The 24,934-nt window shown below is 44.3% G+C and overlaps 1 protein-coding gene across 1 annotated transcript; it reads right to left on the bottom strand.

The window, feature by feature from the left end:
• Positions 1–3,933: 3,933 nt before the first annotated feature.
• Positions 3,934–19,697, bottom strand: atp6v1ba (ATPase, H+ transporting, lysosomal, V1 subunit B, member a). The gene is made up of 14 exons (XM_076046183.1): positions 19,445–19,697; positions 15,353–15,408; positions 14,979–15,077; positions 13,913–14,006; positions 13,421–13,498; positions 13,112–13,251; positions 10,614–10,715; positions 9,103–9,200; positions 8,868–8,991; positions 7,150–7,300; positions 6,375–6,457; positions 5,653–5,757; positions 5,172–5,301; positions 3,934–4,382 (listed from the first exon to the last, which is right to left on the bottom strand). Exons 1-14 carry the CDS (start codon positions 19,551–19,553, stop codon positions 4,240–4,242), a joined length of 1,512 nt encoding a protein of 503 aa, XP_075902298.1. The 5' UTR covers positions 19,554–19,697; the 3' UTR covers positions 3,934–4,239.
• Between the last annotated feature and the right edge of the window lie 5,237 nt (positions 19,698–24,934).

Genomic DNA, 24,934 nt, shown 5'->3' with positions numbered 1-24,934 from the left:
GGATTCTTATTGTCTTTATGTTGTCAATAAAGTTCAAACATGACGTTCAAATAAAGAAGAATGAACCTTTGATATCAGCGTCAGCCACTCAATAATACAGAAATCCATCAAGGTAGAGTCAGGTGGTTGAAGTGAGTTATCCCCTGCTGTGCACACTGACATCACGGCTCTGTGGTTTTAAATGGGTCAGGTGGTGCTGTTTCTGTGTGGGTCCAACTACAAATTCAGACGTTTGTAAAAAAAACAAACAAAAAGCCCCTGATTTTCTTTGTGTGTTAAGAAGCTGGAAGTGCATCCAGTACAGATGTGTAACGTCTGGCCGCTTGATCTTGCCACACTGTGGCGTTATTATTATAATTATTATTGTTGTATTACACAGGCATTACTGTTGTATTACACAGACATTAATGTTGTATTACACAGGCATTAATGTTGCATTACACAGACATTAATGTTGTATTACACAGACATTAATGTTGTATTACACAGGCATTAATGTTGCATTACACAGACATTAATGTTGTATTACACAGACATTAATGTTGTATTACACAGGCATTAATGTTGCATTACACAGACATTAATGTTGTATTACACAGACATTAATGTTGTATTACACAGGCATTAATGTTGTATTACACAGGCATTAATGTTGCATTACACAGACATTATTGTTGTATTACACAGGCATTAATGTTGTATTACACAGACATTACTGTTGTATTACACAGGCATTAATGCTGTATTACACAAACATTAATGTTGCATTACACAGGCATGGACAAAACTGTCGGCGCTCCTCCACTGAAGAGAGAAAAACTCCCCATGGTCACTGCAATAATGAGAGAAGTGAACAGAATCTTGATCTTGCAGACGAACGTGTTGCTCTTGCAGGAAGCCTCTCCTCCCAGTCACATTCATATTCACATAGCTTGACATAATGCTGGAGGAGGTGGAGTGGCAGCCATTTACAATTATAATTTGCAAATTAATGTAAATGCAAAGTACGTCTTCATATTATGACAGTTCTTTTGAGTGTGCCAGCATGAATAGTCTGCATTAATATAATAAACTGATCAATTCTGTGGAATTTATTATTAATCGTCCCCATGGGCCTCATTCTTCTTCTTCTTCTCCTTTTTTATTTTTTATAGAAAGTTATTGTCTAATTTGGCATGGACTAAAGATACAATTATATTGATGGGAGCCTTCACTATTCATGTCGACAGTGACTCACATGGTTGACACGCAGTAGAGTTTGACCTTGTGATGGATCAGTGGGGTGGGGGCCTGCTGTGGACAGCTGCAGATGTGCTGGCTCCATATGAAATACCAAGAGAAGTCAGGACCAATGGGTTTTCAGTGACCGATCCTTCCGTTCATCCCAGCCGACCCGACACCGTGTTCCTCTGGCAGTGTAAACAGACAGGAGCCTGCGCTCCAGCCATCACGGCACTGGGTGAGCAGTGGTTGACTGGACGGGACGGAGATCTTCCGTCGTCGCCGCCCCCCCCATGCTCTTCATCAGTCATCGTTTTCTCCTACCTCAAAGTTTTGTCTCCTACCTTTGAAACCCATCAGAACTCAAAGGAGCGCTGGAGACGAGTGATTGACCCCCTGTTCTCCTTCGCTCCAAGCACTTCTTCTCCCATGCCAAAATCCTGCTTGATTGAACATTTTAAGAAGGTACTCCATCACTGCCAACTGTCACCCAAACATCACTCAGGTCATCCATTCAGCAGGGGTGGAACCACTTCAGCTGCTGCTGCTGCTGCTGCTGCACGGCTGTTTTCCAGCCTCACTTCAGTCCCTGCAGGGTCTCTGGTCCCGCTCTGCATTCTATCCAGATGTTCCAGGGTCTCCGGTCCCGCTCTGCATTCTGTCCAGATGTTCCAGGGTCTCCGGTCTCGCTCTGCACTCTGTCCAGATGTTCCAGGGTCTCTGGTCCCGCTCTGCATTCTGTCCAGATGTTCCAGGGTCTCCGGTCCCGCTCTGCATTCTATCCAGATGTTCCAGGGTCTCCGGTCTCGCTCTGCACTCTGTCCAGATGTTCCAGGGTCTCCGGTCCCGCTCTGCATTCTGTCCAGATGTTCCAGGGTCTCCGGTCTCGCTCTGCACTCTGTCCAGATGTTCCAGGGTCTCCGGTCCCGCTCTGCACTCTGTCCAGATGTTCCAGGGTCTCCGGTCCCGCTCTGCACTTTGTCCAGATGTTCCAGGGTCTCCGGTCCCGCTCTGCATTCTGTCCAGATGTTCCAGGGTCTCTGGTCCCGCTCTGCATTCTGTCCAGATGTTCCAGGGACCGTTCTGCTTCATAAGAACCGTATTCAATGCACACTGCAAATCCGTTTCCCGATCAGATATGCTGTACTTTTATTTTTATTTTTATTTATTTATTTATTTTTTTTTTTTTTGGGGGGGGGGGGTCACCTTTAGGTATGAGGTTTTCGGACCTCTAGATTTTTCCTCACGATGATCCGCTTCCTGCAGGGTCCCAGCGCTAAACAGATCTCACCTGAAACGTCGTGTCCTGATTCTGGCCTCTTGTCAGCCTGTCTGGGTTGAAATGTTGAACTGCAGTCTCGCCCTGCATGACACTGTCCCAGTGCCAGTCATCGCCTCAGCTCTGCCACCCCAAGGATTTGAGATCAGCGTGATCGTACTGGAGATCATACAGGAAGTATAACTATAATAGTAATAATAACAATAGTAGTAATAATAATAATAATAATTGCTCTGCTACATTTTCCAGTTGAGTTTACATCAGGCCGATGCTATGCTATAAACTCGTAATCTAACAACATTGACAGTGAATAATTAAGAATTGAAAGTTAGCGCTTGTTATTCAGGAAGCACTGCGCACTTGAAAAACACAATATGAAAAGACGCTTCCTATATTAAATTTCACTCTTGGACTCAAACCCGTGTCTCCATCAGCAGAGAGCCTTGCACGGCCTCAAGGCTCTGCATCTTTTTCTTCTTTTTGTGTTGATATTGTCCTTGCAGCAGACCAGAGGCCCCTGTTCAAGGAGCTCCGCTAGCTCAGCAGCGCCGCCCTCTCGCACAAGTGCTCCTGTGACTCATTCCTCCGTCCTGGCGACAGAGGTCGGCTTTGTCCACCTTCCTCTTCACCGGTTCAATATTGGAAGGAGGAGACAAACGTGCATCCCATAGGACACAAAAACATCGACTGACACAATCATTTTGAGTGGAGCAAATTTTTCATTTTTAGATTTAAAAAAAAACAAAACAAAACCCCCCAAAAAACACCAAACTGTTCTGGCTGCATTTCCAACACTGGAGCTGCCAGGTGCCCGCAGGCTTCCAGGCTTCCGCTGACCCTCGTTCACTCACTCTGGCGCTCCATTCAAGCCAACATCATCAACATCAACACCACATCGTGCGTGGATCGTCTTCTTTTCCTCCGCTCTGTTATTTTCTTCCTCCTTTGTACACGTCAACGTGTAAGCTTGCATCTATTCATACATGCAAGACAGCCTCAACTGTATCAGAAGCACCCGTTTCTAATAAGAGGCGACAAAAATTGGAATTTCATATTTATATTATATATTTATTGATATATATGTCGTTTCAAGATTTGTTTTTAAGACTTGCAGCAGATATGAGGAAGTGATCACATTTACAGCATGACACACATTACAAATATACACCGTATCTTTTTTTTTGTTTGTTTGTTTTTTTTTGGAGTACTTCGTACCGTCACGTGAAGAGACATCGAAGGAATTTAGGGGGAAAAAATACACCAAGCACATCATCATCGTCGTCGCCAGTGCCAAGAATGCATCTTCACTATTTGATATTCTGTTCATCTTAATGGAACCAAACAAAAAAAAACAAAAACAAAAAAAAACAAAAAACAAAGTCAACTTTCAACATCACTGGGAATCACTAAGCTACAATCACCTTATTATCTCGATTTGAACAGCAAACGGACACGATGTGAAATAGGAGGGGTGGGAATATGGCAGTAACATACACAAATAAATAGGAACAGAGATGGAATTTACTGTACACTGAAGGGAAGACATTAAAACTATCAATACACACCTTTTGACAAAAAGAAAATACACACCATAAACCAGCACGCACACCCGGGGAGAACACCTGGAATGACCCCTGACCCCTGACCCCCCACCCCCCCGGTGACCTTCAAAGCAGGACACCGCGAGGTCGAAGATGACGCAAACGGGGAGAAGAAGGTGAAGATCCGGCCGGCGTCCCCTAGTGGCGGCCGGCGGACTCTCGGGGGTAGAACTCGGACAGGGTGCTCTGGGGAATCCTCTTCAGCATCTCCTTGGGGAAGATTCGCAGGAGCTGCCAGCCGATGTCCAGGGTTTCATACACCGTCCTGTTGTCGTAGGGGCCTGCGGGGAGACAAACACCGCACACCTTCAGTCACACCCTGCTCACACCCTGCTCACGCTACACATTAGACTGAAGGAACAACACACAAACACTTTTCTAACCATTTCATTTGTGAAATACTTCATGCACAGATTTTTTTTGCACATTAATAAAAAAGAATAAAAAAAAATGAATTCAACCCAAAAACTAAAAGTCCCGTGTGTGATATTTGGCTTGATATTTGATATTTATATTGGTTAAAGTTTAATACACTGCCTAGACTGGCCCACTCTCCCAGTTGGCTCTCTCTTAATGTTTCCCTTCTATGCTGCGAGGCCCAGGCAACGTTGGCAATGACCAATCACGCGGTTCTGTTCTTACACAGTACCTTCCCTTCCTAAGTTTAAACATGGGGGAAACTTTCCGATATCGTCTTCATGATCATCGTCTGGTGATGATGTAAACAGCCGAGGATTTGGAGGAAGGTCTGAAGCGCTTTTTCCCTTTTCACACCGAAGTCCAGACTGCCACAGAACACCCAGGCGAGACTAACGGGGAATGGTTTGCTTCATACTTGAACCCTGAGTCAGAGGCTTCGATCTTCAGTCAATTTGCTCGCGAAGGCCGAGACAGAGAGAGAGAGAGAGAGAGAGAGAGAGAGAGAGAGAGAGAGAGAGAGAGAGAGAGAGAGAGAGAAAGAGAGAGAGAGAGAGAGAGAGAGAGAGAGAAGAGAGAGAGAGAGAGAGAGAGAGAGAAGAGAGAGAGAGAGAGAGAGAGAGAGAGAGAGAGGACGCCGTCGACAGACTTACCCTGAGCAATAAAGTTCTTTTCAAACTTCTGGAGGAACTCGAGGTAGAGGAGATCGTCGGCAGTGAGGGCCTCCTCTCCCACCACAGCCTTCATGGCCTGAACATCCTTCCCAATGGCGTAGCAGGCGTACTGCCAACACAATGGCACATGGTTAGCGACGGTGGCGGATGTCATGGCCAAAGACGAGGCTCAACGTGCTGAGATTCAATATTTACTTCTGATTTCTGTACAGCAGAATTGATGAAATTTGTTTTTTTATTTTATTTTAAAAACCAGAAAGAAATCAAATTAATGTGGATTTTTTTTTTTTAAAAGGTAAAACAAATAATGATAATAATAAAAAAAAATCATATTTCGAGTCATTAAAGGCATATTGCTAATATATTTGATGTCTTCAGTGTCCATCTACAGTAAATCCATTGCATGAGGAGCCGGGTCCAAACTGCTGACTGTCTATCAGCCCATCCACTGTTTTGTTACCAGCTGATTGGAGACGTCAGCGTGGTCCTTCCTGGTCATTCCCTCCCCGATGGCCGACTTCATCAGACGTGACAGTGAAGGCAGCACGTTGATGGGAGGGTAAATCTGGAACACAAACGCAACACAAACTGTGTGATGATGATGACGATGACGACGACGACGACTCAGTCGCACGTCTCAGAAGAACAGCCACGGATTCTTTTGGCACTGACCGATGCATTCACATTGCATTCTACGTCTTTACGGAGCAATTTACACCTTGCCTGTTTGTTTTGCATGGCCATTTTGAATTAGAATGAGAAGTTTGCAACCACATTTCTGATGAAGGACAAGTGTTTATGCTCAACGAGCGCTGGTATCAAAAATAGATGCATGAATTGGTGGCTATTCTAGATATGAATAAAATAATAGCCTTCTTATCATATTTCAATTTATAAGTCCTGATGTGGTGGTTAAAAATAGATTTATTTTTTTATTTTTTTATTTTTTTTAAAAGATGACACAGCAGATCTTCAGAATCTCTTGTAAAAAAAAAAAAAAAAAAGTGCAGTATTTTCTCAAAGTTTTGGTCCTGGCGAGGCCACAACAGTTGTGTCTTCCCCCTGCCTGCCTTCTTCCCACAGTCGACGCAACAACACACTGCACTGACGTCGACTGCGCGGACGGAGGACGACTAAAAGGGAAAGAATTGGTGGTGAAGTGTTGCAAACGCAGTGAATCACCTGTCGGTTGTGCAGCTGCCTGTCAACGTAGACTTGACCCTCGGTGATGTAACCGGTCAGATCAGGGATGGGATGGGTGATGTCTGTGCAGGGAACACAGTCAGGCATCAAGGGAGACACTCAGGACAAAAATACATTGACAAGTGGGTTTATACTGGAGTAATATCACATGGCAACAGCAAGCAATGATCATTTATTCAGATGAAATAATAATGACGGTGCGGACCACCACATCAACGTCTCATCAACGTCCTCTGTTGCCAGAGGGATGAAGAGGTCTGCTTGAATGCAAGAGTGCGATTGGATCACAACAAGGAAACCAGTTCTGATTCCTGGGCTTCGTTATCTCGTTAGCGGCGCAGCATTGCACCGCTGGATTGTGCGCCTTCAAATGTTTTGAAAGGATGGATCAAATTCCAATGTTGAAGCTGGAGGGTCGTGGTGCACTTCAGGTGAATAAGATGAATATTTCACTGCAGGAAATGGAAATAAATGGCCCGCCGTGCAGCAAAGCCACTGCAACGGAGGCTTCAGCTGCATCAGCTGAGCTGTCAGTCGGCTTCTTGTACCAGAGACAGATCACCGCTGGTACAGCAGAACCATGAAAAGGTGTCATTTCATTGGCTGTTGATCCAAGTGGGTCACACACACACACACACACACACACACACACACACACACACACACACACACACACACACACACACACACACACACACACACACACACACACACACACACACACACAGAGGAGTCTATGTTGACGCAGCCTCACCATCGTTGGGCATGGTCAGAATTGGGATCTGAGTGATGGAGCCGTTCCTGCCCTCCACTCGGCCAGCGCGTTCATAGATGGTGGCCAGATCGGTGTACATGTAGCCTGGGAAGCCCCGACGGCCAGGAACCTCCTCCCTGGCAGCCGACACCTGCAGGGCAGCGACGCAAACAACACAACATCAAGAAACACACACGTCTGTCTGGAGCTACTGGATAATGTAGAGTTGATCTTTAACAAAAAAAAAGAAATTGAGATCAATAAAGCGCTTCCATCTAACCATATATCCATATATCTATCCATCATATATCTATCTATCCATATATCTATCCATATATCTATCTATCATATATCTATCCATCCATATATCCATATATCTATCCACATATCTATCTATCATATATCTATCTATCCATATATCTATCCATCATATATCTATCCATCATATATCTATCCATCCATATATCTATCCATCATATATCTATCTATCCATATATCTATCCATCATATATCTATCATATATCTATCTATCCATATATCCATATATCTATCATATATCTATCTATCCATATATCTATTTATCATATATCTATCTATCCATATATCTATCTATCATATATCTATCTATCCATATATCTATCCATATATCTATCTATCATATATCTATCCATCTATAGAAAGACAGGCTCTGAAACACCCCGGCTACTGGACTGAACACCTGTGAGCAGAGCCGTACACTCAGGCTCGGCCCCTAATGAGGAACTCCTTTGATGAACCATGCATCTGTGTGAGTCGTTGAGGAGGCTTCAGTGCTACCGGGGCAGCAAACAGCGGGTTAAGACACGTCGCTGTTCTATTTCAGACCCTTGAAAGACGCGACCGCCGGCAAATCCTTTGCCCCCCCCCCCCCGTAGGTCAAGTGAGTGGAGCAGAAGCCGAAAATCAAATTCATATTGTGCACCCTTGACTTGCGGGTGGAGGAGCTCGACAAACAACCTTTGAAGCGCAGACTCAATGCAAAGCTCGACCTCCTCAAGTGTGAATGGGAGCAAAAGTTAAACGTCAGCCGGAGTTCAGGCTGCTGAAAGATGCAGCGGTGCCAAGGTCACGCGCAGCAGAGTCAATAAGACACAGAGCTGTCAAATAAAAGCGCCGGCTGTGTTGCAAGCGTACAGAAGCGGCATTAAAGAGCCGTGGCAGACGTAAACAAGTGGGCCAGGACGAGTCGACCGCTCGCTGGCAGCGTTAATGAGGGCAAAGTGCAGGAAGCCTGAGCCCAGCGGCTGCTGCACAGCAATGAACTCAAGTGACCCCTTTCTGTATAACCACCATACACTAGAAGCAGTAACACTGCTGCACGCTGCAATGTGCTTCACTTCAAAAACTCTATTATTATTATTACTTTATACTTTATCAACAACAATGTTGATATCGAAGCCTGATATGTATTGTGAATCAATATTGCTAAATGAATATGAATCATCCAAGTGATGGAATCCTCCAGTGATGAACCTGTGTGTGTGTGTGTGTGTGTGTGTGTGTGTGTGTGTGTGTGATTGTTGCAGTTTCAGTGGTGCAACAACATCACACACACACACACACACACACACACACACACACACACACACACACACACACACACACACACACACACACACACACACACACACACTAATAGTATCAATAATGATAACATGTTGCTGCTGTTGCCGTCGTACCTCTCTCAGAGCCTCAGCGTAGGAGCTCATGTCCGTCAGGATGACCAGGACGTGCTTCTCGCACTGGTAGGCCAGGTACTCTGCAGACGTCAGCGCCAGGCGAGGGGTGATGATGCGCTCGATGCTGATTGGCCAGAGTGGAAATGTCAACAAGAGTCGGGGATGAATTCACCTTGAACATGATGCACTTGTACAATAGAATGCCAGGTGGAGTGGGTTTGGGTCTGGGACTGACGTGGGATCGTTGGCCAGGTTGAGGAAGAGACACACGTTGTCCATGGAGCCGTTCTCCTCAAAGTCCGACTTGAAGAAGCGAGCGGTCTCCATGTTGACCTGGAAGACAAGCAGTCCACACGCTTTTCCATGAGGAGGTCCTCCTCTGGAATACAGCCTGAACACACTGTGCAGTGCTGCTGGACAGTCAGACACAACTGCTCGCATGCTTCAACACATCATCTTCATCTAATGCACTTCTCCCTGCTCCTCTTCGCTCCTGTCATCTTATATGCAGCTTCTATTAACTTAGATTTCTTGTGGGTTTTTTTTTTTAACAGTTTTATTTTTTATTGAGCTGTTTTTTGTTATAATTTACATGATGGAAATAAAGCATTCAAATCAAATCAAATCAAATCAAATCAAATGTAAAATGTGAAGCTCAGGCTTCAGTCTTGAGACATTCAGAGATGGATTTCACGTCCTCAGTCTGGAAATTTTAAATATTAAAAAAATAAAATATAAAAGCTTGAAAATTTCAATTGTCACATATCAGAAAAGCAAATAGAAATATGTTCTTCCAAAAACGCAATCATAATAAATAATAAAAGTGAAGAGAATCTGCTTCAGTTTGCTCCATGGACTGCTGCACTGACTGCATCATAATTACATCAGAATTATAAATGTTTATACACTAACTACACAAGTCATGCTAAATTAATGAACCCTATTAATGGTCTTCCATAACAATTCAGATTGGTCGACTCCATCTAAATGTGTTTTTTTTTTCCTAGAGATTTTTTCACCCTCAATAACTGTGTTGGTTTTTCTGCAGTTGCACTTCATTGTTTCTGGCAACACCTTGTCTACATTTGGCTGCAGTTTGGTTCGTGAAATCACACAGACACGGTGTCCGAAACGTGAGCCAAATGGCCACCGATTTCTCCTTTCAGCGCACACGCACGCACGCACGCACGCCCGCCGTGGCGTCAGAGCGTCGTGATGGAGCAGGAAGCAGCGTGCAACCGCGCCGCTCGGGGGGGAATCCTGGGAGAAGTGGAACTGTGTCACTTCGCGGGACTCGAGAGGCCGATAAGAATCGGAGGCGTCTCCAGCGCGACAGCTTGACTGGCCGGCGTCAGGTGTGCGCTGATTAAGGCCGGCGCAGGAGGCCATTTGTGTGAATGGTGGGAGACGTGCAGGGGTCAAGCGGCAACAAACGCGGTCGGCAAAGCGTGTCAAAGTAGCAGCTGAGTGGGAGGAACCCGATATCCGAGAGGTAACAGTGTTAAAGGAGCCATTGTGCCGCTGGGTCATTCATGCGTCCACATGGGTGGGGATATGCTCAGAGGTGCAGAAGTAATCAGAGGGACTCCAGGGTTAAATCAAGCGGCAACAACAGGCCACAGTGGGACGCAGTCAAACAGGCGTGGCCCCGGCTCGCAGCGGGGATTGGATTTCAAAACGGCTGATTGGGGTGATAAGTTAAAATATCCACTCGAGCGCCGCAGCGTGCGGCGGCTCCTCACTCACCCCCATGGCTGCAAAGACGATGGCAAAGTTCTCGGCGCTGTAGTCCATGACGTCTTTGGACTTCTGGACCAGGCCGGCCTGGCGACAGATCTGGGCCGCAATCTGGAGAGGACAGTGGAAAAAAAAGAGAGAGACCAGGTCACAACATGCAAACATTTGGCAGCACAGCTCGGCTCAATTTGAACGGATTCTGTGCTGAAAATAAGAATATTCTCACAGAATTGAACTTTTTTTTTTTTTTCGTTACAATATTGAAGGAAAAATCTCTCCTTCAATAAGTTACCGAAGGAAAGTTTTTGCATCTATGAATCTCTCCACTGACTGTGACTCACAGCAACAGCAGGTGGTGGTAGGATGAGCACTTTGAGAGGCGTCGCTCTGCTCGCTCATGGAATAAGAGGAGTGAACCGGTACCAATAATAACTGCACCAGCAAAGATTATTAAACCCACTGGATTAAGCAGGGGAAAGGAGTTCATGCATGTGTGGGGACTGAAGAGCTGCTACTGTGATACAATATTGCTGGAAAAAGAGGAATTTAGTTTCCCACTGCTGACGAGTTGAAGAACAAAGCTAAACGCAGCAAAGCAACCAACAAACCCTTCGCATCAAACACTGTCTGTGCGCTGTCTACAAGAATTTATATGAATAAAAGTTGTAAACTTCCCAAATGCAAATGTAAGTGAATTCAGTGAATGCAGTGAATTCAGTGGGTGATGAGAAGATCTTGAGGATAAAAATTAAAGTTAAAATAAAAGTCAGTGGGTTTTTTTGTATCATTATTCATTAATGACTACAATGTATGCACAATTATCAAAATCTCCTTTCACACTGTAGCTCAGCAAAACACACACAAAAAAAAAACCTCAATAAAAATTCTGTCTTGTTGAGCGCTGTCTTTGAGGTTGAAGATTGGAATTTTTGTGACGACTAACAGGAGAAACATGACCATGGAAACAAGCAAACTGGTGACTGGTGTGTGTGAACAACACAGTCGGCTATTTTCTCAGAGTCACATGATCGTTTCTGGACTTCTGCTTTCCGCTCAATACCTCGCAATACACATTAAACTAAATGAGAAAAGTCCATTCTTGGGGTTTTTGTACTCTTGTGCCGTGTGAAACTCTCAATATCATTGTTGTGAGGCAACTGTGACGGTGACGGTGCGAAGACCAACAACTCTAGAGCAGTCCAGAGGAACTCCTGAAGCAACTCAAACACCTGGAACTTAACAGGCCGCCAGTTCATCTTGTGCTTCGCTACAATTTCTGTCGCACTTGCAACACTTGAACTACGCTTCATTTGAATAAATTTCATTTCCGTGTCTGAACTTGACCCGGTACTGTATGTGCTTTCAACCCGGGTTCATTTTCTGGTGGCAGTGCTGGAGTGAAAATAGCTTCTGAAAGAAGAGGAAAACAGAAGGACGTGAGTCAGGCCACTGCAGCTCCAGCTGACCTACACTTCTGCTTTCCATCCAGACGAGGCACCCATGGCTCAGCACCAGGGCTGGACTGACTGGCTGGCTGGCTGGGTCTGAACCTTCTGGCTGAGACCAGGCCTGACCAGCACAACTGACCAGAGTCATTGATGTACGAATGCATTCTACCAATAGAAATTTCCAGTCAACCATTACATTGCACATCTGTCAAATAGCCAGTGTGGACAGCGAGTCAGCTGCACTTCTACTGCCAGCATCAGTTCCATCATCAACAGCCCAAACAACACAAGTCCAGTGTCTGTTACGTGGACTTTGTCTGCTGCTCGTACTTCCACTGACTGGCCCCCTCTCTGCTGGGATCCTCTGTGCCCAGGCCTCCTCTGAGTTACCCTGGCACAGCAACGCAATTCCACTTCTTGGGGTTCAAAGGTGGAAAAGTTTCCCCTCCTTTCAGAAGCCACAACAAGGATTTTTTTTATTATTTTTTTTTAATCATTGTCCAATCTGGGCTACTTTTGAACTCGCGCGCAGCAACCGCGTCTTCACACCGTCTCACTCTGATTCAATGTTGGCGAACGCTTTGCCAATAATACTGTTGCACTTTTTTCCTACTTACTTTAGTAATGTGGAGATGTTTGAACGGTTTTAAAAGCTCTTATTTCACTGGGTTGAGTACGACGCAGCCTTTAAACACACCACCAACATCTGCAATGTTATCATGTCGCCTCAAGTGCACACTTGCTGCTCACTTTGAAGATAGAGAGCTGTCCATACATCTCATCAGCATCTCCATAGAAGCTTGAAAACACTTCATTTATGTTATGTTGTGGTTTTTTTTGTTTAGTTTTTCTCACAGTTTTGCTCTATTTTAACTGTTTCTATTGTAACTGCTTTTATTTGTTTCACTCTGGAAAGCACCTCGTGCACCATTTGGTTGTTGGAAGGTGCTATATAAATAAAATTTGAGTGATTGATTGCCTTAATAATCAATAGAGTTATTAAGGCTCTCAATTCGTCCTACTGCTTAATAAAACACTATGAGTGTTCACGGTCTGGACCTCATTGTGTGGCAGCCCAGCAGCAGAGAAGATGGGGATCTTCTGTCCTCTGGCGATGCTGTTCATGCCATCGATGGCCGAGATGCCGGTCTGGATCATCTCCTCGGGGTAGATACGACACTGAGGATTGATTGGCTGGCCTGCAAACAGAGGCGAAGCAGAGCGCAGAGATTCAGGGTCACGTTCATTTCCAAGTTACTCTCCATAAATATTCCCAATAGAGGAAGAACTGCTCAACAGGCCATGGATAAATGCCACATATCTTTCATTGTTTTGTACACTTCATCATACAGGTGTGTGAAGCCTTACCCATAATATCCAGGTAGTCCTCTGCCAGAACACTGGGCCCGCGGTCAATAGGTTTCCCTGAGCCATTGAACACACGGCCTGAAAAGTGGGCGGGGGAGGGGAGTGGTTTCTTATTAAATATAACAAATATACAATACTGCAAAATGAAGATAACTACAGCTGTATCCAATCAAATTTCCTTTAGGAGTTTTTTTTACACTCCATACAGAAAGAGGCACTAATGGCTCTCCAGGGTGATACACACACACACACACAGGAAGTACTTCCACATTCATGCATGTAACTTCCTCTTAATGGTACTTCCAAAAATAAGAGCATTTGATATGAAAATCATGGCAGAGACACAGAACCCAAACAGGAACAATTGAGAAAAACTTCCGTGGTCTGCATGTACGGGCCGAGTCAACCACGCCCCCAGCCACCTCCACAGCAAACCTCCCCTGCTGTCCTGCTAAGATGATGATGATGATGATGATGATGATTGCATCTTACCCAGCATGTCCTCCGACACCGGGGTGCGCAGGATGTCACCGGTGAATTCACAAGCCGTCTTCTTGGCGTCGATGCCTGAAGTTCCTTCAAACACCTGCAACACACCAGGAGCAGAGCAGAGCGACTTGAATAACAGAGACTCACTGCACACGAGCCATCAACAACTACGGGAAGGCAGCAGTCCACTGTTCAGGAACACGACGGTTGCAAAAGATTTCCTCAACCAAAGCAGCAAACTTCAGAACTTCCTCAGCTTTAAACACAGCCCGGTGGAGCTGACCTGACAAGTCAGTGACAACAACTCACCATCACAGAAATACAGCAGTGATAACAGTGAGTGAACGGATGCTGGCTGAACTGGTTCCAACCAGCCGCCAAACCTTTTCTCATCCGTCCGTCTGGCATGAAATCGTCACTTCCCCAATTATCATGATTCCAGCATCTTTAGCTTTTAGCTCCTTGTTGAGTATTTTGTATAACATTCATCATTATGTTTTCTTTCTCTCTGGTACTTTCTGCAAAAATAAGCCACGGTGCCTTTAATGGTCCTCTTTGTGTGGAAAATCAGCAAGTGTGGGTTAATTGCACTCCTCCAGCCAGACCCAGACAGAGGGAGGGAGTTTCTCCTCACGCAAGGACTCAAACTACACCACGGTCACTTCTGAGTGCAGGTCGGGATGTGAGTGGATGCAGTTTGTCCAGTCTGAGACCACTGACTGGACATTCCAATACTTCCTTATCAGAACATCTGGCAGCAGAACGGATGTTCCTGAGCCTCAGCTGCTTTTTGGTTGACTGCAGGTCCATCCTGCAGTGGTGAGGCCGTTGGTATTTCGTAGCGGAAATAGGCCACAGTGCAGTGTGTGCAGTGTGTCCTGCTGACACAGCACTGCTGCAGCGAGAATGACACAACCTTCCCAAAGCTCCCTTCACTTTGACGTCTATACATTTGATAGCATCAATTTGCATTGAATTAGAAATTTCAAAAGATAATTGTGCCGTTTGTTGATTGCACCTGGTAAAACCTGCTGTACATTTACCAAGCATCCTGATGAGTGCATCTTACCTGCACCACTGCCTTGCTCCCAATCACTTCCAGGACCTGCCCACTTCTCTTTGTGCCATCGGGCAAGGTCAGATGCACAATCTCAGCATATCTGGGGAACTGAATCAAAGACATCAAAACAAAAATATATAATTAACATTTAACACACGAGCGCATTACTGAAAGCCATAAAACTGCTGTTCAAAGGTAGGTCTGTGGTCCATACGGAGCTCTATTCTGTGTGCCTTGTGTGTCAAGATGCAATGATGTTAATTCATCAGTCTTTAGCATTGAAACTGGGTGACTCGGAGTCGTACGACGCGTGCATTATATTCAATAAACAATGTTTAATAAAGAAGCTGCACTTGAGAGGCAGCCTGCAGGCTCGGCTTTACCTTTACATTGTCCAGGATCACCAGAGGTCCGTTCACACCAGAGACAGTGGAGTAGGCTGAAAGAAAGCACGGTTCACTTGTTTAATTCAAAAGGCCAGGAGATGATAAAAATAATAACACAGGCGCGACTGAAAATATTTCAATTTGCTTTGTTGGGCTAAAAGCCGCCAATCTGCAGCGGGAAGAAAAGACTTTGTAACAGCCGGGCCATTAATAACCACAACATGGCCTTTAACGCTGACATTTCCAGAGCTTTAATGCACTTTCACGCCAAAATGTCAAGCGGGCAAATGTCGGGAAAATGCATGAAAATGACTCCCAGCCACACCTGCAGAAATTACATAAGCATCGGGTTGATAGGGCCGCTGCTGATGAGCAGGGAGCCCAAAGACTTTGAAGCTACAAAACTGAAGCTTTTCGCAGTGTTCTCATTTCCTGAGTTTGTGGCTTTGTGCTTTTAATCAGCTGAAAATCTTAATCAGCAAAGTTACAACAAGGAACTGCTTGAGATGTCAATTTGTTGCGTGGAATGGCTCAATAAGATGTGTTGCTTTCATCTTTTATGTTAAATTGCCAAAATAAAACTTGAATGAAACTTTGACTTGATATTCTCATTTTTCAGGTCGTGCCTGTATGTGTATATATTCACACACACACAGGTTTTTTTTTTAATCTTGTGAACTGGACCTTGAGTCTGTAATAATAAATCAATCAATCAATATTCATACATACATGCACCCTTTTTTCTTTTTACAGTATGCACTTTCACATCTCCAATACTTTTATCTGGGGCTGTTCATTGTTCTGACATTTCATTAGTCCTGGGCTGGAGGGGGGGTGGGGGGGGGGCAGCGGGCATCCACGGGCCGAAAGCCCGTTTATGGAAGAAGCATTTTATTCAGGTCCGGTGCAACGAAGGCCAATTGATAGCGCACACCTTCTTATAATTGTGACAGTAACGACAGAAAAATAGTGAGCGCTCTCGTTTTCCCGGGTGAACAATCGCTAAATGGCCTTTACATTAAGACGGTGTGAAGTAGCAACATTTTCCATTACGTTTTGAAAACTTTCTCCGCCCTCTTCTGCTACTTCAGCTCAAGTGCAGCAGTTCCATGCCTTGGTATTCACAGACAACAGGTCACGCTGCAGCCCGTTCAGCTGCCGCGGGCTCTTTGTGCACAGAGATGTTAATTGGTCCTAATCCACCCCTAGAAGCTGTTTTGGTAGCCTGACCTTGCAACCTGAAGGACACCTTGGTGTGAAATACTAAAGAGACCATTCAGCCGCCAGAGAAAAGAGGGACACGGCATTCCTACACAATTCAATTAGCCGACTGAGTGGGGAGCCACGCAGAAATGGGCTGAATCAACGTTCAGACAATAAATGGGCACTACAAAGCAATGGTTACTGTGATGTGCAGCCTCAAAAAAAAAAAAAAAAAAAAAATTGCATCTTAGCCGCTACTTGAAGGAATTAACAAGCCCAAGCAGGACATGGGAATACTAACTGGCCCAAACCCAGGAACACGGATGTCCCGTGAAAAAAACAAAACAACCAAAAACAAACTGATAATCCTTCCTCTCAAGCCTTCATCTCGTCTTCGCTTCTGCTGAATTGCCACTTAACATGGACGGACAGAGGGGCTGCAAAGCTCTTCACTACGTGCAGACGAACATTTGAGCGGAGTTTTGTTGGATCTGCCTGGAAGCTCAGGGCAGCTCCTGGAAACTGCCGGGCCAGGACAGCGAGGACAACCGTTAGAAATTCCAGGATTTGGGAGAACGTGGACCATCGTCATTCCACTGTAAACCCTGCTGTGTGTTTGTCGTTTTATTATTTGGGTTTTTTCTTTTTTTTTTTTGCATTGCCATTTCGTCTCCCAACTTCCATTAAACCAAGCAGAAACAATACTATGCATCCCAAACTTGGATATGCAGTCGGTCCTAAATAGAATTCTATGGTATAACTTGAATAAATTAATGAGTTGATGTGATGTGGTGAGTTAAGATGAAAGGTGCCCAGTTTCTATTGGCAGCTTGCTAGCAGCTCAGCGTGGGCGGAGTCACTTCACGTGTGTACCGCCCAGCGCCTCGCCAGACTCATGTTATACTTTTTTTTTTGTGCGATGCCTTTCGGCAAACAAGTAAACTCATCGAAACACTGCCCCCGCAGGCAGAACGGAGAAGGTCAAACGATCGCTTAGGTCACAAAATCATTCATTACTAAATGGGAATAATCTCACAACTCCGGTCAACACAAAGAAAGAACATGCAAAACAAAGGAAAACTTTTCACCATGAAGAACACTGGCTTAACTCCACCGATGCTAGCGTGTGTTAAATTGAAACAGAAGCTGAGAACAGAGCTGGCATTGATAGGGAACAATTTACCAACACGAGACAAAAACATGAACAATATTGCCACGGTCGAGGCCACTGGGGCTCATCTTCAAACCGTGATTTGGTTTGTTGTATTTGAAGATTTGGTGGGATGACAACTTTAGAACTTCCACGACGTCTTCTTCTATTTCATCCATACTGATTCTATTCTGGATTCCTGAGGTTTCTATCATAATTGTATGTGTTCAGTCTTATGCAATGATCATGCCAGTGGCTGCTGTATATCAAAATGCCCCCTTAGGGAACACTAACAAGTGCTCAATTCACTTAAAATGGAACAACAATGTGCTTCGTAGTGTGTGTTGTTCCCGAGTATTCTTCTTCTTCTTCTCCTCTCGTGTGTTTCTGCGTGTGCACTCCATTCAAGTAACCCAGCACTCATTAAAATTGTCAGGACCACGGAAAGGTCAACTGATTTCAATCATTCAAAATTAATTCATTTCATTGTTATGACCAATTCATCAGAAAATTGTTTGCATCTGGAATGGGGATCCGTGTGTGGGTGACACCTGAAAAGTCCACACCACGTAGTTCAATGCAGACAGCGTGTTAACTACATGCTGGTCAGAAAGAGGTTCCTCCATCTAAACAAACCACTTTACAGACTATGGGGAACAACAGCAGATGGCACTGATAAAGAGAGACAGTGGCTGATGGGTTCAATCATCTAATCAATGGTTTCTTTAATGAGGAGGCCTTGATGCCATCACGAACCTCAGCTCGGTTTCTCACGGCAACGTTGATGACTGTGCATTCCCTGCACGTTGCGGAAGATCCGAGGTTTTGAAATAATTGTAAGTCGATATCATAAGGAAACTGAGCACTTTCATATAGCTTGGCCAATCTCTTGCGCAAACCTCCACCTTCTTCCTTGTATTGCATTGCGCTGTACGTCACGAACCACTCGTGACCAGATCACATGAGCGACTGACCATCTGTCACATGTCTATGGTTGAACGTAGCCTCATCAAAAAAGCAATATTTTTTGACACGGGCACGACCTGAACGCGACAGACGTGTCCCATGCTGAACAAACTAGACAGAACCCACAATTTTAAATCGTTTATGTCGCTATCCTCTAACCTCAGCTAATCCCCTGCAAGGTTGACGTTCAAATACGCAGGACAACAACGTTGAAGATACAAAAAAAACAAAACAAACCCAAGCATCGGCGAGAGAGATCGGCCACTACATTTGTTACATGCGTACTGTACCCCACAATTGAGGTTAGACTTGACTACTGTGAATTTAAGTAGTCGATTAATAACGATTTCGAAAGGCGCTAGCAAGCTAGCCACTGCTAACTCATCCAAAAAATGCTTAGATGGCACATTCAAGACACTGTACGCGTACAGTCGGGACATTTGAAATGGAGCTCAGGGGAAGAAAAGACTGATTGACATCCCTTAAAACACGAAGAATAGACAGAAAATGTGCAGAAAATACCTGTTTAAAAAAAAAATGCATTCGCTGCTCATGTAATATTAACCGCAGCCATTTCAGTTGATCCTTAACAACAACGCATGCAGTCCATTTATTCATCCACCTTGAGGACAACATTTATTTATAAACCTTAAGGACAACATTCAGCTTCAGGGCCTTCATTCATAAACGCGTCTCGTGATTAACAGTACATGTTGACAAGGGTCGGAAATGTCGCTCGCCTATCAGCGCTAGCCGACTGTGCTACATACTTAGCCTGGGCTGAGAGATGTAGTTCCTGGTCACAGCCTGGGTGTGCGTCCTCGCCGCTGCAGCCAAGCCGTTAATGTCCATTGCTCTGTTCGCCACCAATGTTGCCATCGTTGGATTTTTATATAAAAAAAAATATATAGCCGCAGAAACCCCAGCAAAGCAAACCTTGATGACTGAGATGCGCTAGCACCGGAGCAACGCCAATATGAATGACTTGAGAGTGGAGGTCATATGACACGGAAGGACCGGATGTTCAGTGGGACAGGGGGGCTGAGCCGAACGAGGAAGCGTGACGCGACCCTTCCTCCAGCCAGTCTGCAGCTGCGCAGAAAAGACCTTCTAAACACAGCAGAGAGATGTTCCTCGTCAGCCAGGTAAAAACAAGAACATTTAATTTGATTTGATTGAAATTGATTTAGGCCAATTTCATCATTGAAGAAACGGCACATGTTGCAATATAACAAGCATCGCAAATACGAGGTTGAAATACTTGAAAGACTGGATCCTGTGTTGATAATTATTTACTTAAGCAGAAAGACAAATATCTGAAAATATCCTCTTGGTTTAATGGGTGTACATGAAGATTTGTCGGTGTGAATAGATTACACAACTTTCAAAAAGCTAAATCGCAAACATTTATCACCAGCTCACCATGATATCTGGGACAGGACTAAGCAACATATAATAATATAATACAGTAATTATAACATGCAATACGACTGCTAGTATTAATGCATTTTATTTATAGGAATTTGAGGTGAGTGCAGTCACGGCCCGGAGTTGAGGGTGAGTTCCAGAGGGTGGGGGCAGCAATGGAGACGGCTTTGTCCCCCCCTCCCCCTCCAAGTTCTCTGCTTGGTCTTGGCAGTGGTGAGAAGATCAGCGTTGGAAGAACGGAGCCTGCAAACCCGGGTGTGACGGTAAGAAGGGGCCTGGTCGTGGAGGGCTTCACTGGGGAGGAGGAGGAGGAATTTGAAGTGGATGTGTTGTGGGACGGGGAGCCAGTGGAGGTCCTGAAGGTCGGGGGTGATACGGTCACCAGAGTGGGTGTAAGTGAGGAGGCGGGCTGCAGAATTTTGGACGTATAGGGGTTTATTGAGGAGTTTGGAGGTTGTGCCTCACGCTGTAGCAGTAGTGAAGGTGGGATGTAATGAAGGCAGAAGCCCATACACATGGGCAGAGAGCAGGCCTTGGTAGAGGTGTATCCTGCTACCCGCAGAGTCCTTGGTTGGTTGGGATGCTCCAGCTGGCGGTGGCTAGCTTCAGTTAGCGCCTGCTTGAACGAACACACGGGACTGCCGCTAGCTTGAATGGCTGAATTTGGCGTCTTGGTGTGGGAGGTCTTTTGGTTTTTTTTTCCTGCGCTGGTGCAGCGGTGCTACTAACCTGCAGGTTGCAGGTTAGCACAGCATTTGATGTGAGCTCCTTGGCCTCAGCCAAGTCGTGCCATGCTTCGGAAATTCAAACACGGAAGTTAAACTTCCAATGATGGGAAGTGGAGCTGACGATGATATCACAAGCAACTTCTGTTTTTCAAGTTAAATGTTTTGCCTTCGTGCTGTTGCAGAACGGTATGCTGCCAGTTATGATTCAGGAGTAGCACATGGCCAAAAAATGTCTTTCAATCAAACCTGAGGAATGTTCTGCTGGGAACGTTGTGTACGACGAAGGTTGACAGAAGTCTTGTTTGTTTGTTTGCTCTTAAAGGCAAGCGAGCAGAGCTGGTGGAGGATTGTAGAAGTCAGCCACAAAGGTTTTTGCCGGCCAGTCGTTGCACCAAACTCCCAAACTTCTGGGAGTTTCAGGTCAACCGTGCAGAAAAATGCCCAATATTCTAGATTACAAGTCTGATCCCAGGGGCTGAGGAGAACATCTGCTCGTCCTGTTCTGACTCGACGTGACGTCCGTTCACTTCTGCTTTTCACCGTTCAATGCAAACACCCATTGACTCAAAAACATCTTCAAGTGCAACGCCGCATTGTTTGGTCATTGTTTGGTTTGTCAGGTTGTAAGTCAGTGGGGGCCGAGGTTGGCCCGCCTCCTCAGTTCTGCAGGATCTTTCTGCAGTGACGTCACTCCGTACAGCTGCTGGTTCATCTCCCACCCTACCAGTGGCATCAAGCTGGGAATGTCTAGCCATATCTTCCTCCATACACTCTTCCCACCCAGCCTCTTCACATCTTGACGTCACACATTTCAAAATAAAACTCCTGAATATTTTTATTTTTTATTTATTTTATTTATTTTTTGGTTTAATATCTTTGTTGTATTTTGTTGAAATTCCTATTTGGCCCCCCCGTGATTCCAGTTCAGGCTGGTAGTATCCCATTACACATGTAAACCTGGACAATTTTTCTGGGGCAGTTTTGCATGTAAATTCTAAGGAGGACATAAAAAGACACTGAATGTTGAACTTGCTTTTTTGGGGGTTTTTTTTTCAATGAGACAGAGGGTTAATGAAGTCTGAGCTTGATCACTCTGAGTCATGCGCCAGCACCACAAATAGAAAAAAGCCCACATTATTGGGGCTCTGATACCAGGAGTCACCATGGCAACTGTCAATAAGAGGAAGGTCTTTAGCGTGCTTGAACAAGAAATTCTCATGTACTCATGATGAATTTGAACATATTGTTGGGAATAAAAACACTGCTGCAGTAGTAAAAGAGAGAGAGAGAGAGGGAGAGGGAGAGGGAGGGAGGTGGTGTGGGAGAAAATTGCTGGCCGCGTAAACGCACACGCTTAAATATTGCTTGTTTAATATTTAAATAGGCATACACGTGTAGGAAAATGACTGGAATGGTAGTTCTCAGAAACATAAACTCTGTTTATTATTTTGCCGCATGTTCACCGCACAATCAAACTAACGTGCATTTTATCGTCAGAGTGCAACATTTAGTGGCTCGTTATTTACGACTCTGACTGGGTTGGTTGGATAGAAAACAGGTTTGCTCCACCGCGCTAAGCGACTCGGAGTCACTGCGGTCGTCCTCTGGTATCTCCGTCTGTGTGTCAGGGACTTCAGCTTATCAGCTGTGGCTTACCTCCACTGGTTCCAGCCCAGTGTTGGTCCAGGCCTCTTCATGACCTCCAACACAACTCTGCATCCACAGCAGGAGGCACTTGGAACGAACTCACGACACAACACTGACGTATTGAAGCATCCGTCTCCTTCAGGTTGGAGATCTCCAATGCATTTTATATATATTTATTGGAAGGAAAAAAAAAATAGTATATATGTGTATACATACACATATATACACATTTCAAATGGAGAGATATAAAAGACATCAGCAAGCCTTTATTTGAGCACACGAGACGCTGCTCTGAACACCGGTAACTTTTCAGCAGCCGCCTTCGGTCAAAGACACAGATTTCACCCACAACGAGGAAAATGTTTCACTTCTGGAACAGTGAGAGGAAAAAGAGTGAAGGTTGGAGAGTGAGCTCGAGCTTTGGGGAGGGTTTGACAGTTGTGTCAATGTATTCTTTGTCTGTTTGTTTGTTTGGTTTAGTTGCGTGTCGGTGCGATACGATACGATACCTTATTGTCCTGTTGTTAATGTACTAGGAAACAAAATGATATAAGAAAAAAGTAAATACGTAAATGTGAAACTAATAAACTTAATATTCCTGACCTAATTATGAACACAGAGACTTGATCATATATTTCTGTGCCACTCTGCAATTTAATCGCATAGTATCTTAAAGCCTCTTATTGTAAAGGAACATTATGCTTTAATAAAATGCATTCTTTTTGTGAATTTGGCTTTGTGATCTCGTGACAGCAGAAAAACTCAGGGAAATGGATAATAATTCATCATCGGTTCATTTTGAAGCTAAAAAAAAAAAAAAAAAAAATTATTTTGAAAGTATTTGATATCCAAATGTATTTTTTTTTTTTTAGATAAGCATGAAATAAAAATAAACATGTTGGAGGCTTTTGCAGAGTTTTTTTTTCAGGGGCATTTTAATAAACCGGTGCTCACTAATAAATGGCTGCAGCATTTCGGCTCAATGTATTGATAGAAAACCATAACATCATTCGACTTTGCAGTGATTGTGCTCCTGTAATGTGCTTTGAAACTTGCCGTCGCTTTTAATATGCATTTTTTTATTTTTTATTCAAATTTACAGTGACTAGAGGTTGGTTTCACTTTAGCCACAAATTAATATTTACACTGAGAGACCAATACAGCTTTACACACCTGTGTCGCGTTATGATTGTCATAAGATTTTTTTTTTTTCTCAAGGTGAATTAAAAAGGAACGTGTAAAAGAGAACGAAGCACACATCTATTTATACGCAGCCATATACATTTTAAATATGCACATTCAAACCACACATTTTACAAATTCCAGAATATATCACAACAGCTTCCGTCCACCTCACTACACAACATTTTCATTCATTGATTTTAGATAGACCAATCTAATAATAAGTGAATAATTTATAATAAAATAAGAATTTAAATGTATGTTTTTTTCTTTCTTTCTTTCTTTCCTTTTTTTTTTTTTTTTACTATTAAACTATTTCAGTTTGCCTCCACGTGTGCTGGGGGTGGTGAAGCTGCACTTTTAGGATTTCGGCCCGTGAAAGAAGTTAATTATGTTGTCGTAATTAGTGAGAAAAGAAAAGCAGTCACCTTCTGGCGCTGAGCAGGGCCGCAGCCTGAGGCGGGGAGGCTTTTCTGCAGCACCGCTTCCTCACACAGTCTCATTGTTGCAACCCCAATAGAAAATGAAAGCAAATGAGTAATAATAATAATAATAATAATGATAATAATAATAATAATAAATAGAATCAGACAAGTCTAAAAACTCAAACTTGTAATGAAATGCTGATGACCAACACTGATGCTGATATGGTAACATGACATTAAAACAGCAAGACATCCCTTCTGATCTGCCTCCCAGTTGGCTTCCAATTTCCCCCGCAGACAGATTTGCTCCGCTCGTGCTTTAATGCTGCGTTGATTTATTTTTTTGATTTGATGCGTTGAAGTGCGTCTCACAAACAGCTGTTGGGATGCGTCTCTCCTCTCCTCCTATCCTCCTCTCCTCCGGTCACCTGCAGCGACTCGCCGACACGACGCCTTCAAATGAACATCATTTGGAAATAGCGCAGTCATTTTTTACACCACGTCGCAAATCTCTGCCTGCACGTCCTGCTGCGTCTCCTCCAGCACGTTTGACAAGCAGCTGTGCTCACCCACACCTATGTACAGTCTCATCCTGTGTGTATTTTAGGGATTTACTGACGGGCGAGACCTCGCGTTCTCGGTTCTCGTATTTTCCTAAAACCCTGAAACACATCCGTCAGCCTTATATTGTTTCTACGCAGTCCTTTCTTCCACTGTGCCTCCTTTCCCCTCGGTGCAGTGCAGGCCAAACAGATTCACGCGACAGACAAAATCCAACAAAGACAATTAAAGCCGACCAAAAAAAAAAAAGAAAAAAAAAGAAAGAAAAAAAAAGAGTCTACGAGGAAAG

Source organism: Nelusetta ayraudi, unplaced genomic scaffold (assembly GCF_046127955.1).
Source record: "Nelusetta ayraudi isolate G7.1 ecotype Tasmania unplaced genomic scaffold, CSIRO-AGI_Nayr_v1 ptg000089l, whole genome shotgun sequence".
Taxonomy (NCBI): domain Eukaryota; kingdom Metazoa; phylum Chordata; class Actinopteri; order Tetraodontiformes; family Monacanthidae; genus Nelusetta; species Nelusetta ayraudi.
This window is presented reverse-complemented; position numbering and strand designations above follow the sequence as displayed.

Bases quoted from the DNA above. Each gene is read 5' to 3' on its own strand.
- atp6v1ba (XM_076046183.1), bottom strand. From the start codon at position 19,553: ATGGCAACATTGGTGGCGAACAGAGCAATGGACATTAACGGCTTGGCT. The intron at 8,992-9,102 runs GTCAGTCCCAGA...CTGGCCAATCAG, and splicing joins AACCTGGCCAACGATCCCAC to CATCGAGCGCATCATCACCC. The intron at 7,301-8,867 runs GTACGACGGCAA...GCTGCCCTGCAG, and splicing joins ACGCTGAGGCTCTGAGAGAG to GTGTCGGCTGCCAGGGAGGA.